Below are 13,231 nucleotides of genomic sequence, written 5' to 3' on the forward strand. Positions count from 1 at the left end.
CCAACGTTCCTACCAGCTCCCTCCGCAGGAAATAGTTGATTGCAATAGATTTGGTGGCGAGTTCTTTAAGCTGTCTCCATCATCATCATCCACGGTCAATCCACTGCTGGATGGAGGCCTCTACAAGCCACAGCCGTCTGCAAAGTAATAATCCACGCAGCACCTGCGCACGAGCAGCTTTCATCGCTCCATCTCTTCGGTGGCCGTCCTCATGGAGCTGTACCCGGTACAGAAACAAAGGTCCATAATACAGGTTTTTTGGGGTTATATCGCAGAAATATTTAAATGTGTCGTTAAACCCACCACCACCCGATACAGCCAACTAGTAAGGGTTGTCACGTAAACAGAACGTGGCCAATTCGTCACTTGTACAGCACACCGGTGTGTTGGAGAGCCAAGCCACAACAGTTACAATCTGAGTACGACGTTTCGCCAGTAATTACAAGTAGCTTCATCAGGCGACAGCCAAATCTGGCTGTTCTGTTTACGTGACAAGCCTTACGAGTTGGCTGTGTCGGGTGGTGGCGGGTTTAAAGACATTCAATATATTTGCGCGATCTAACCCAAAAAACCCTCGATTATGGATATTGGTCGCGGAAACAAAGATATCCACAGACGGATGTATTGCATTGGAAATGCGTTTTATTGTTTGATAACATGCCTAGTTCTTGACTGTACATACTTTAGCCCAAAACTCACCAGCGAACAGAACGTACGATCCACCGCAGTCAACCTGCAGATCAATCAAGCTTATGCTACTTACAATATATATACAGGAAGACACACAGGCACGCGCTGTTAAATTACATCATTCAGCCTGTCAGTGCTAATAGTTTAATTAAATATACTTCGACATCATTATAATATTTTAAACTCTATTTCTGCAGCAGTAGGAAACGTTGCAACATTATAATTTTCAGTGTCCAAGAAAGTTTCTGCTCAATAAATGCCTTAAATAAAATAATCCCCCCCCTCCCCAACCCGTTCCCAACTCCTGGAAACCACATCTATGTACATAAAAAATACGGACTCTATATAATTCATTATACATTGACTCTCTCAGCAATAAGTTAGTTTTACAAATACCGTATTCAGGAAACGGATTGGTACAGCAGCTGTTTACTAAAAAGAAGTGTTGTACAGTATTCTACAGCCAACGGGACAACTCCTTCCCACCCCTTTCCCTGTGGTGCGGCCTTGGCCAGGACTTCCCAACATTCTGCACCGAAATCTCCACGTTCAGTAACGTGGCCAGCAACAGCCGCAGAAAGCCCCCCCCCCGTGACACGTCTTGGTGGATTCACCCAAACTCGTGTTGAGTCCACCCTGGCCCTTCGCGAAGCCAAGGTGGCTTGGTTCGTGGCCTCACCCTGACCGCTCAGCACGTCGAGGCGGAGGAGAGGGGTGGCTGGGGGAGGGGGGCTTTATGCTTTCAGCTGGGGTCAATCGGTGAATTGGAGGTCTGGCAACAGCAGACCGTCGTACCGAATATAGCGATGAGTCGCACGGTCGTGCGCGTTATTTTTGGGGTATGCGAATGGCCGTGATGCGCACGTGCGTCTCTACCGTTGTCGATGTGCATTGATATGTCGAAGTGATGGTTGGTTCACATTCTAGCAATTTAGCAAGCTACGTGTCCATACACTCTGCACACCCACGGAGTTTCAGAATTTCTATGCCTTCCCTTTCACAAAACGTCACATTTCTATTTCCATTTAGAAACAAGTACTGGTATAGCAACTATATAAAATTTACTCTATATATGTAAGCCACCGCAGGTGCAATTAGGGTGAAAATATTAATTTAAACGGAAGGGGTGTGGTGGGTCATTACTAGTTTTACATTTGTATTCAGTATATATATTGTTTATACTCTCTCTATATATATTTTTCTTTATTTATTAGATCGTTCCAACGAAATCCGACAATAAGGCTGTTTAAGACCACACGTGGGTTATTGGTACCAAGGCAGAATCAATGAACTTGGCTGGCTCGTCCAGCCCAGCGGTGAGGTGCAGACAAAACGATCTCCTGACGAAGGGCGAACACACCCACGCCGCCCTACGGCTCGCGTGAAATGCGTTGCAGATTGTACTCGTCTTTTGCTTGCTCGTCGACGTACTCGCCGCACTGGCACTTCGCACACGGAGCCCGACGCGATGCCGCCCACTCGCCGAAACGACGCGGCAAAGTCCTCGCTAACGGTGGGGTGTGAAGTTGCTCGCAAAATTAAAATCGGGACCGCAGGATAAGAGAACAGAAGAAAGCCACAATGGCAGGAGGTCATTATGGCCAGTACCACGTTTGGTGCCAATGCACCTTGCCACATTCCCTCCCTTCCTCTTGCCCGATCACACGGCCGTGGCAACGTTTACAAACCCCCAGCCTCTTGCTGCTGTTTACAGTAACAACCTCCCCACTACCATCTGGCTTTTAAGGTCTTCCCCTCCCAAGGCCATATAGACACAATTAACCTAGTCCCTTGAAAATAACAATTTAATCTCAATGGACTTCTACGTGGTTTAAATAGACGACAGTGCTTGTAAACTGCTGGGACTGACCGCAAATGTACCGCACGCACGCCCACCCTGGCTACGGGGTGAAGCCGATATGCGGGGGTGTCCCGTCTACACGAGCAATCGTTCATAAATAAAAACGGGTTGACAATATATTATCACTTAAAATAATAAATACTGGCATATTCAACAATACAATTGAAAAAAGAAAACTGGTTTACAGACCTTAATAGTTTTAATTTAAAAGCTACATAACCTAGCACTAAGAAGCTGTTTTATATAAAAAAAAAACTAAATAGTTCAGTGTCAATTGTTGTAAAATCAATAATAAACAATCAAAGCACATAATGCCATTGGTCCGAGCGTCCGTAAGCATCCCCGCGTGTCTAGTGGATGGGATCTTATTAATCATCATCACCAGTTAACAATGATATTGACCTCAAATTCAATCAGCCATGTATATATAATTCTGCAGCTTAATAAGATAACATAATTCGAATCCCACTTGCCACTCCAGTTGGGAGCAGCATCGCTTATAAATATCGCCGAAACACCTCGAATATCATTACTTTAACTTAAGACTCCTGCACTGGAAATGTTATTGAACCCCGCTCGGCACGTGCATGTGCAGCACGGTGCACGGAGCAGCTGCGTTGCTCAAAGCTGCAGGAGCAGCGAGTCAGGTGATCTCAGACTGGTCACGGCACCGCGCCCGCACTGCACACACCGCAGTGCGTGCACCACATAGCCCCGACACACCGCGACGTCCAATCGCCCCACGCAGCCTTCGTGAAGATTCCCCCCCCACTCCGCTCCGACTGACAATCCAAAGGAAGCAATGCTATAGTACGTACCGATTAAGCCACCATTAGCAAGTAGCTATTAAAGCCGGCGTGGCGCACAAGGGGTGTGTGGCCAGCGCCTCATCTGGCCGCTATCGTCTGAGCGGAGCTGGTGTTCTTCCACGTGACGCTGTGCGTGGCCAGGATCCAGAAAGAGATGGGTCGCCAGGAATTTGTGTGCGGCATGCAACTGCGTTGCGCTGCCCTCCAGGTTCCCGCACCTTACTTCGTCCCAACGCTGCACGGCCACGCAGCTCCGACGACGTATCGTGTGGTCCGCACAAATAACCCTTCATGCGGTCCAACGCAGAACAGTGATCCGTTCTGTACCACCATGCCAAATCAGTCAGCCTATTACCCTACAGACCAACGCACAGTCCCATCAGCGTACACTACACACCACACTCACCGCACGGGCCAGACTTTGTGCATCCAAAGTGTACACTGTAGAAAGTCTACTCCAACAGGTGGCGGTGGTGACCATTCAAGTTGCTTATAAATTTAGCTTTTGTCTGCTCAATGATCCGTTGCTTGTGGCTGTGTTTTGCGATTGACAGCAAAGTGAGGTCCAGTGGCACTTTATTAGCGCGATTGTTTAAGGGCGCTTTATTAATTTAAATAATTTGTTATTATTATGAATTTCAATTAATTGTTATTATTAGTGACAACGTCTGCAGGCTGCGACCTAGCGACTTCGCGTTAACGCTCTCGCACACGCACTCCGGGAATAGCTGACGTCACGTAACAAGAATTAGCTAAATCTATGGAATTACTCTCTGAATTCTGACACAACAACAAATCCCCTCCCCCCGACCCCCTCCGCCAAAAAAATGTATAAAAAGAGGGTTGCGAGCGTGCACGTGAGATAAAATCTACAACAGAATCATGCTGCCGCGTGTAACGTGCACTCTTGGGACGATGCTTGCAAGGCACTGTGGGTATCTACCACAATGCCCCGCAGCACATACGCCGTTCACCCCCACGAGCATCGCCTCATCGTGCGGAGCAGTGTTTTATTTGTTGGCGAAATGGTTTTGGGGACGTTTTGAGGATTTCGCGGTGGGGACCACACGTGAAACTCGGCTTCGATAGTGGCGATGGTGGCGGCGGTGGTGGCGGCGGTGGCGGTGGCGGCCGTGGTAAGACAAGTCCTGAGATGCGGACAGGAGCAGCAGCTGTAGTCGTGGGTCCTGAGGGTTCCCGCCTGCGGGGGGTGGATGGGTGGATGGGGGGGCGTGGCCGGTGGCTTGGTCCCAGAGCCCCCGTCGGGCCATCGTGGTGCCACGCTCGCTGGCTCCGTGCGTCATTAACCTGCACGAGAAAAGACGACAGAGCCATCGTTATTAGCCACGGTCCAGCGGTGGTGGCGCGGTTTGCCGCTTTTTTTTTCCCTCCCGCACCTCCTGGTTAGCACTTTTGGCAACGTGCAGTGCGAAAGAAGTTCTACATACGTACATGATAACAAGTCACGAGCACAGATCACAACCAAGGCAAGTTCAGCCATCCCGTCAACATCGTCGTCATTATCGCCGTTCCTCCAGGGTGAGTAAAATGAGGATCAGCTAACGGGGCTGCATCACCCCGCTTTTGGTTAAAAGTCGTCACGAGGTTTGCCGTTACAGAGGCTGGACCCTGCCGAGGGAACGTGGAATTTCCACCGATGGCTCGTGAAGACGATTCACTCCGCAGTGCCGTCGCGCGTGGCCGTGGCACAAACGAGTCCCTGTCAGGGGGTTGGCGCAAGAGAGACCGGCCCAACGCTTCCCCCGTAGCGCCGCACGCTGCCGGACAGCGAACGGCGTTTAACGTCGCTCCAACGGCACAATCACGAGAAAATCAGACGAATAAATAAACCGCGCCATCCCCGCGCCCGCCTGAGGGTCCTCTCTCCCCCCCCCCCTTCCCGTCCAATCCTCTCTCTTAATCTGCACCCGACGCCAACAACAACGCCAGCAACGGCGCCCGCCGCTCCGCCGACGCTCTGCAACGCGGCGCGACTACGCAAGCGTCCCCCTCCCCTCCCACCGCCACCGCTTACGCACGTCGCGCGTCACAGCTCCGCACGGCCCGGGACCCCCCTCTGACGCTGGCGGCGGGGGGCGTGTGAGCGCACGAGCGGCCGAGTTCAATTGTTTATCCTCCCTCCGAGGCAGCGGCGCGCGCAATGAGAGCGGCGACCTTGGGGGGCATTATCGAGCTATTTTGGGAGATTTTTCACAAGGCGCGCGCGCGTGTGTGGCGCGCCCACGCGCCCACGCGGCCTGTTAGGATCGCGAGGATCGCTTGCGCCGAGCGCGTGGGGACGGATTTGAGCGGCGGAAGTGCGGTGACCAGCCGCCGGTTTAGACGGTGGAAGGTAGCGGCGCGGACTTGGCAGTAAAGTGGTGAGAGGATAAAGCCCCGATGGTGGTGGCCTGAGAAATCAAGGACGAAACTAAAATGTGCACCATCTCGTCGGTTTGCGGAGGCTAAAGCGGGTATTGGCCACGGCTGGCATTTGGATGTGGAATGACAGGTACTGTAGGATTGAGATGCAAAGTACGTATCTATGCAGAGTGTTGAGTGGTAGCCCTTCGAATGCGTGGGTTTTCTCTGGGAAATCGATTTTTTTTGACGCATGCCAAACACTCATTCGAATGCTATTGGCCAAACGTCCCAACGCAGGGACCCTCCTGAGAAAACAAGTCCCGAGACTCGGCGCGTCTTCAACAGGGGGGCATTTTCAGCACTGTTAACAGTTGGTATTTTTATTGATGTGCTGTTCCAAATATCCACAATTGTAGCGTTTTTGTTGTTTTCCTTTCCCGATGGCTTAGAAGACAAACAAAGGGCAACACAAAAAACCGAAGAACAACATTCGTGCCGTGCACGGGTTCTCAACTCTCAACAGAGCTGGCGAACAAATCGCCAAAACTTTCACGGAAGCTTAGCACGTAGTAGGCTTTCGCGACCAATATCATCCATAATAGAGTTTTTTGGGGGGTTAGATTGCGATCTAACCCACCACAAAACAAACTCTATTATGGATTTCACAGACACGTTGTTCCTCTGCGTCGGGTTTGTTTTCACGCTCGGCCCCCACAGCACCCCCCGCAGCCCCCTAACGAGAGCCGATCCTCCCCCCCCCGCCACCTCCCTCCCCTGGCGAGGATTGCCGCGCCTTGTTGAAGGCGATGGTTGCTGCGCAGAGAGAGAGCGAGCGTGGTGAGGCGGTGGGGGGACCCGTCTGGGGCGGTCGTTACCCGCGGGTCGCGCCGCGCTGACACTCGTCCAATTGCGGATGTCAATCATGCGTGCGTGCGAGCGTTTGTGCGAGCGCGTGGGTGCGTGTGTGCGTACAGGAACACGTGCAGGTGTTAACGCACCCCGCCAACTCCTGGTGGCCCTCAACGATGCCGTGAATCGCGCCGTCATGCCAGCGCGGTGCATAACCATCCGGTTTAATATTCCTGTGGATTTATATTTTTTATTTATTTGCTTTAAGCCACATGTGCACCGATGTCTTGTTTCGAAATCGCATATCCCATGATCTCCAGGGGTTGCTAGACGTGGCTGTTCTTTGCTGTGAAATAGTGATCAGATTTTTTACGCATTACGTTTAAAATCCTACACGAAACATTTGCTCTTATTGTGACAGCAAATTCGAGATCATGTTGCGACCGTGAATTCAACTGAGAATTGGATGTATTCCGATGTTTCTAGACAGGAGTCGAACTCAGGCTCCCAGCGGTGTTGGGTCAATAAGGCTGACACAGTTTTAAGCCTCCGAGCCACCTGGCCCAGAACAAAGCATTAGAGCTTTTGGTGGGGATTAGAACCCAGGTGCCTGGCAGTGACGGGTCACAGATAAAGCCGACCCTCGGTCACGTAGCCACCTCGTCAGGGCGACCTCCACTTAGCTAAGCTGAAGCAGAAACGGATATTTGGTTGCACGTTAACCCTTTCCCGTTGCGAGACGTCTGCAAGTTGCAGGGTGGGGGGGTGGTGTCCCGTTCACCGCTGCATGTCGGAGCGCGCGAGCGACTTGGCGTTCATTTTATTTAGAGAGTCGTAGCAGCAGCGCCGTCGTTTTTAAAGATGTCGGCGCTCACCGCAGAGAAGCGTGGAGAAGCGCAGCGACTTGACCGCTGCGGTCTACGATAGCCGGCGCCAAACTGTGGGCCGCGTGAGGGTGCACGGAATCGGAAGGGAAAGAGGCGACGTGCACGTACGTCATGAGAATGGAAAAGGGTTAAGATTCTACCGCTGCTAGCAATGCCATGTCGGATCGCCCGCTCTCCCGAGTGCTTGCGTTGGGTACGCCGTCGGGTGTTGCTCGGCAGGACGTCCAACATTTCGCTCCGCGTGCCGCGAGCTTCTCCCGGAAGCGAGCTCAAGCTCCGGGCAAGCGCAGCGAAACGTCGGCTTTCGTGCCGATCCGTGCAAGGCGCAACCCAAAGACCTCTGCGATGGGGTTAACCAGCCACGAGTTTAACACGAGAATGCAAATTATTTCATTGCCCATTTTCTGAGAGGTCGATAACGTACATCGTGGTATTCATAATTAGCTTGCAGTAATTGTCATAATTTACTACCGCTGCGGTGGTGAATTACCATGCAAAAATTTATAAGTCTGAATATTAATAATGAACTAAAGTCAAATTAACGCAGATTAGTAGATTCTGGGTTGTAGTGTGAGCTCACACGGGTGCGCACGTGTCTGTGAGCCAGCGAGGTCACGGTGGCTCACACAACTGCTATATAATCCCCGCCTGCCTGTGTTCAATTTCTGGCTGCAGTGCAAAGCACTAAGCGGCATTTGGTATATCAACTGGACATGAGCCTCCCCTCTGTATCGACTCGTCCTAAAATGAGCACAGAGTGAGAACATTGCCTGCGACACATAACCACGAGTGCGCCCGGTCACGTCAGATCTCAGGAGACAAGCAGGGCTCGGCCTGACTAACGCTTGGATCGGAGACTGCCGAGGAAAACCAGGAGCGGTACTCTTCGATTCCGAGGTGGCTACGAGGTGCCAGGACTTGTCAGGGGACAGCAATGGATTTTGAATCTATCCGTGCGGAGTTTTTAAGTAACGACCCCTTCATATGCGGTGGATTTCCTCAGGGTAATCAAATGCATTCCCTTGTGCCAAACCACTCATTAATGGGATTGGACATATATCCCTCGCTGGTTCTTGCTCAAGGAGAGTCTTGCGACTCGGCGAGGCTTTCTGTGGTAAACAAAGGAGACGACGATTATTATGATTACACTATTAAACCTTGGGTACACATGCTTGCATGCGAGAGTGGGCCAAATAGGTATCCGCTAAAGGCACTTGCTCAGGCAGCTTGTACTCCTAAACGGGAGATATTTCTCTTTGCGTGAGAGAGACGTATTTTGATGCCAATCCCCCACCCTCTCACTGTAAATTGATTCTCTTTTATCTTGTGTCTAACCAGTTTTATTACTGCGGATATTGGATGGCGAGGTGTTCCAGCAATCCCCTCTTGCCACTGGAGCCGGTCCACATGGTATTGCCTGTTTGACCTCCTGATCTAAAGCTTAAATGAGCAAATTATTGTACTATCCTTGCAGAGAAATTGTAAACGACACCCCGCCCCCTTTGTAAACAAGGAACCCAGGTCCTCTCTTGCCTCCGCCGTAACGTTTCTACGGAACTTTCACCTGATCAAAAGCACCGACTGGACATTCCGCACGGTCTTGTTGTGGTCCGTAGCGTCCCATATTCAGGCATCTCTTAGTTCGGCATGTAACAAATTGATTGCTACGCTCACGGCGCGTGCGTCGAATGGTTCGTTGCGAGTATTGATTTTTACACGTCATGCAAATAATGTACGGACAAGACGACACAAATGAGAGGCGGTTAAAGCGTGAGATGTAAAAAATGGGGCAAAACTAATCATCTATTTAACAAGTGCGTGTGTGTGTGTGCGTGCCTTCCCGAAATATGTTACGATTCATAATAGATTTTTGGGTCGGATCACCATGCGAGTAAAATGTGTCTTGTCCACCCTCCTCCACCCGACACAGCCATTTAATAAAGTAGTCACGTGATGAACAAACGTGACAATTAATTACTGCTTCAGCACCACCGCCAGTGTGGTGTTAGGAGAGCGATCCACACGAGTTAAACAATTGTACCAAATTGTTCAAGGGAATAATTGTAATTAAATCGGCACGTATGGTTCATCGCGTTACTTTTTTTTTGATTGGCCGTGTCGGGTTGCGGAGGGCGGACGAAGCGTTCTAATCACATGGCGATCTGACCCAAAAAAACAATTACGAATCAAAGCATCGCTTCACAATTCGCAGTTTTTTTTTTATCCCTGGGGAATCGTTAGACATCGGCAGCTGACGCCTTTGCGTAGTGACCACCAGAGACTACGTGGCAGCCTTAATGATGGCGAGCACGTGTGACCGTCATCAGCCGTGGTCAATCTACTGCTGGATGAAGGCCTCCCCAAGCCACTGCTGTCATCACGCGACGTGAACAGATCGCTCCCAGAGGATTGCAGCACTCCGCCTCCTTCTCTGGACGTGCCCTCGGACGCGTCCCAGTCATTGGCTTCAACTCGCATCGCTATTCTGGATCACCGGCCATCTTCCCTTCCAGCGGCTTTTCGTCGCGGTTTGAAAAGATCTCTTCGACCCGCGTATGTTCTCGAAATACGCGATGCGTACGCTGTACGGTATACACCCATCTCTCTATATCTGCGTACGTAGTGCAAACATCTGCTGTCACAGACGTGGCGTGGCAGCTGGATCTCACCGGTGGCAAGGCTGCTGAGTAAAGACGCTAATCGAACACGCGGCTCTCTCTCTCTCTCGTGCGCCGTCTCCAAAGTGTGTTTAAATATGCACGTGTCTGCGCGCACATGCGTTGTGTACATTAGGTGACGGTGACGCGCCATTGCTCACTGGCGAGCCCGTCCGAATACAAATGCGTGACAGCTGGCACTGCAAACTCTTCCTCCTCCTCCTCCTCCTCCGAGCTTTAGAAATGCCACGCATTTAGAGAACCGCCACCTGGGAATTTGTTCAGAATCCTGACGAAGCTCTCAGCACGAGGAGCCAAACGTCGGACGCCATGCCGGACAACGCATCGCGGCGCAACCCTACGACGCGTCACAAAGCCAAGCGGCACAGACCGCGCTAACCTCGGCAGCAGTAGACTCATAGCCAGCTGTAAGAGGTGTGGAGCGGTGGCATAGCGGTTACGTTCACTGCACCGTGAACCTGGTCTCTTGAGTTTGACTCTCGGGTATGGCTAACTGGACTTCAGTTGGTCGACAGATATCAGTGCTGGGAAACCTCCGTTCACCAGTCGGCACTGACCGGCGCGGTGGAGTTAGAGTGCGTCCCACGTGACGTCGAGGGCGCCGTTTCACATGCATCAAGTTAATGTCTACAGTCCTCACCCAACGGTGGACATTCCACATTCCTATCGGAGGGGCGAATCTTCCCATAGAATAGCCACAGAGCGTTAATAATCGTATCACTTCCGGAGGGCTGAAGGGCTGCGTCGACCACCAGCCACGGACCGCACCGTCAAACTCGTGAATTAGTGCAAGAAGAAAAGGGCGCAATTACAACCACGTAAACAGCGTTGTCCTTCCCCCCGCACCTACGATCGGCACGGGTTGGCTACGTACACTGCAAAAGAAGTTTAACGTACGCACATCGAAACAGACGCCGCACGTTCCCCGCCACCACCCCCCCACCCCCCGGCCGAGCTCCTGCTTGCCAAGTCCCAAGAAGCCACGGCCGCCGAAGTGCGAGTGTGCCGCTTGACAAGGCGTTCTGTGGATTCCCATCGGGCCCGGGTTGTCAACAAAAAAAAACACACGGCAGACCCCACTTGGCCGCGATTCGCGTGAGTCGCGGGGCTCCTTCGCGCAATGGCGCTCAAGCTGCGTGAATTTTGTCCGTGCGGTCGACGGGCGCCCAATGGAGGGGTGGGGCGGTGAACTGGCTGGAAACGCCGCCTTGCCACGCGGGCTTTCCGAGACGAGCAGAGGTCGCAACCGGGTATCCGATACCCGTACCCTACCCGATACCCGGCTACCCGGCCGGGTATGGGTACGGGTACTCGTTTGCGACCCTGGTGCGGCCGGGTACGGGTACGGGTAAGGAATCAAAACCCGTTTGCGACCTCTGGCAGCGAGCCTGGGATGACTTGGGCCGGTATCGGGTCTTGCGAGGCGGGAATTCGGAATATCCCATGGTTGGTGACTTCATGACACAGATGTCACGAGTGATGATGATGATAATAATCAACAGAATTACGAAGTTATAAATAGACGGGTCTGTTTTTGCTGCAGATATACTTGCGCGCACGTGTTCGGCCCGTCGGCCTGTCTGTCGGATTTCTGGAGCGATGTTTTTTTTCCAGCGGCGTTTGTTTTCGTGGACAGCCTTGCAGATGGGTACATTGCTCCCACAATCCGTCACGAGGGAGAGCGCGCAATCCACCGTCGTACATTTTGCTGGGGCTTCTTCGTGCGATTTCGTGATGATGTAATAGGGTTACAAGGCATCTCGAGCCTATGCAGGTTAAGGGTCGACATTTTGACGCCATGGTTTTTGGGCAGGAATACAGGTGAATGTATAGGTATAGTATTTTGATGAAGGAATAGATGAAGGCAGAACATTATTTGAAATTCTATCACCACGTGCGTCCAAAGTTTGCAGTTGTAGTCAACGCGTAACATATTCCCGGCACCCAAATCAATCAAAACGTCAGTTGGGAAACAAGAGAAGGTAACTTCACAAAACTACTTCTGGAGTGTGTACAACAGGACCCTTTTTGCCTAAAATTAGAAGGGGCTCTGTGATGTTCTATAATGAGTTTCCCTGCCACAAATGTGATATGTACGCTGTGTTTTTGCATAAACTCATAACTGGAAATATTAACTTGGCAAACACACGATTGCGATGGTCTCCGACAGCCACGTAGGACGCAAACCGCCGACACGGCCATCGACGCGCTCCCCGAATCAAGCAGCCTCATCCATGCGCGATCACAGTTTCTACTCCGCGCAAGCCCAGCTTTGACCCGGATAAAAAAAATACAAGCCTTGTACCTCTGGTGGTCAGGCGGGTAGGCACCTCACGAAAATCTTCAAGAGGCAGTTATCTTTCAAGGAGCACTTTAACTATTTGTCCTCACACGCGCACGCACGCGCACGCACACAAGAGCACACGCGCGCGCGCACAAATGCACCCTCCTCCTCTCTCTCGCAGCCGGCGAGAGCGGCTGCGTGCTTTGTCGCCGCCCACGCCCGGCATAGGAAAGGGTGACACGGGGACACGCGCCTCGCGTGAACCCACCACGAGCCAAGCAGGGTCACGGCTCGCGGTAGAAGCGGCGGCGTGGGAGGGGGGGCTATGTGGGGGCGTCCGCCTACCGCCGGCCACTCTTCAGAAGCTAGGGGGGGACTCGCCCAGCCTGATCGTTTCGGTGATAACTTGGGTGATATTGTGGGGTGGTAGAGGTTCAAAAACATTTTTTTAAAACGTATCTCATTCCTGAGAGCCATATTAGAAAAATAGAACATTGTTCATGATAGAGGTTTTTTTTGGGTGAGATCGCGTAAATATAAATGTGTCGTTAAACCCACCACCAGCCGACACAGCCAACTAGTAAGGGTTGTCACGTAAACAGAACGTGTCCAATTCGTCACTAGTACGGCAAACGGCCAGCAACAATCGGCACTATCGAAGGTGTAACAGATGATGAGCGGTAATGTTTCCCGACTCGAGCAAGGTCGCAAGGGGGACCCGTGAGTAAACGAGACGACGATGGGAGAGGGATGTTGACGAGTCGGGAGAACGCTTTGCTCGCTTTGCCGTTTGATGTTTACCGTGTCTA

At 51.7% G+C, this 13,231-nt stretch overlaps 1 protein-coding gene across 1 annotated transcript in view; it reads right to left on the reverse strand.

The window, feature by feature from the left end:
- Nucleotides 1–622: 622 nt before the first annotated feature.
- LOC144735676 (insulin receptor substrate 1-B-like) overlaps nucleotides 623–13,231 on the reverse strand; it is a 52,483-nt gene continuing 39,874 nt past the window's right edge. The window contains exon 3 of the mRNA XM_078618150.1: nucleotides 623–4,668. Within this exon, the coding sequence (XP_078474276.1) occupies nucleotides 4,664–4,668 (5 nt within the window). The 3' untranslated portion in view covers nucleotides 623–4,663. The remainder of the gene's footprint in view (nucleotides 4,669–13,231) is intronic.

The sequence above is a fragment of the Lampetra planeri genome, chromosome 56 (assembly GCF_965212315.1).
Source record: "Lampetra planeri chromosome 56, kcLamPlan1.2.h2, whole genome shotgun sequence".
Lineage (NCBI taxonomy): Eukaryota > Metazoa > Chordata > Hyperoartia > Petromyzontiformes > Petromyzontidae > Lampetra > Lampetra planeri.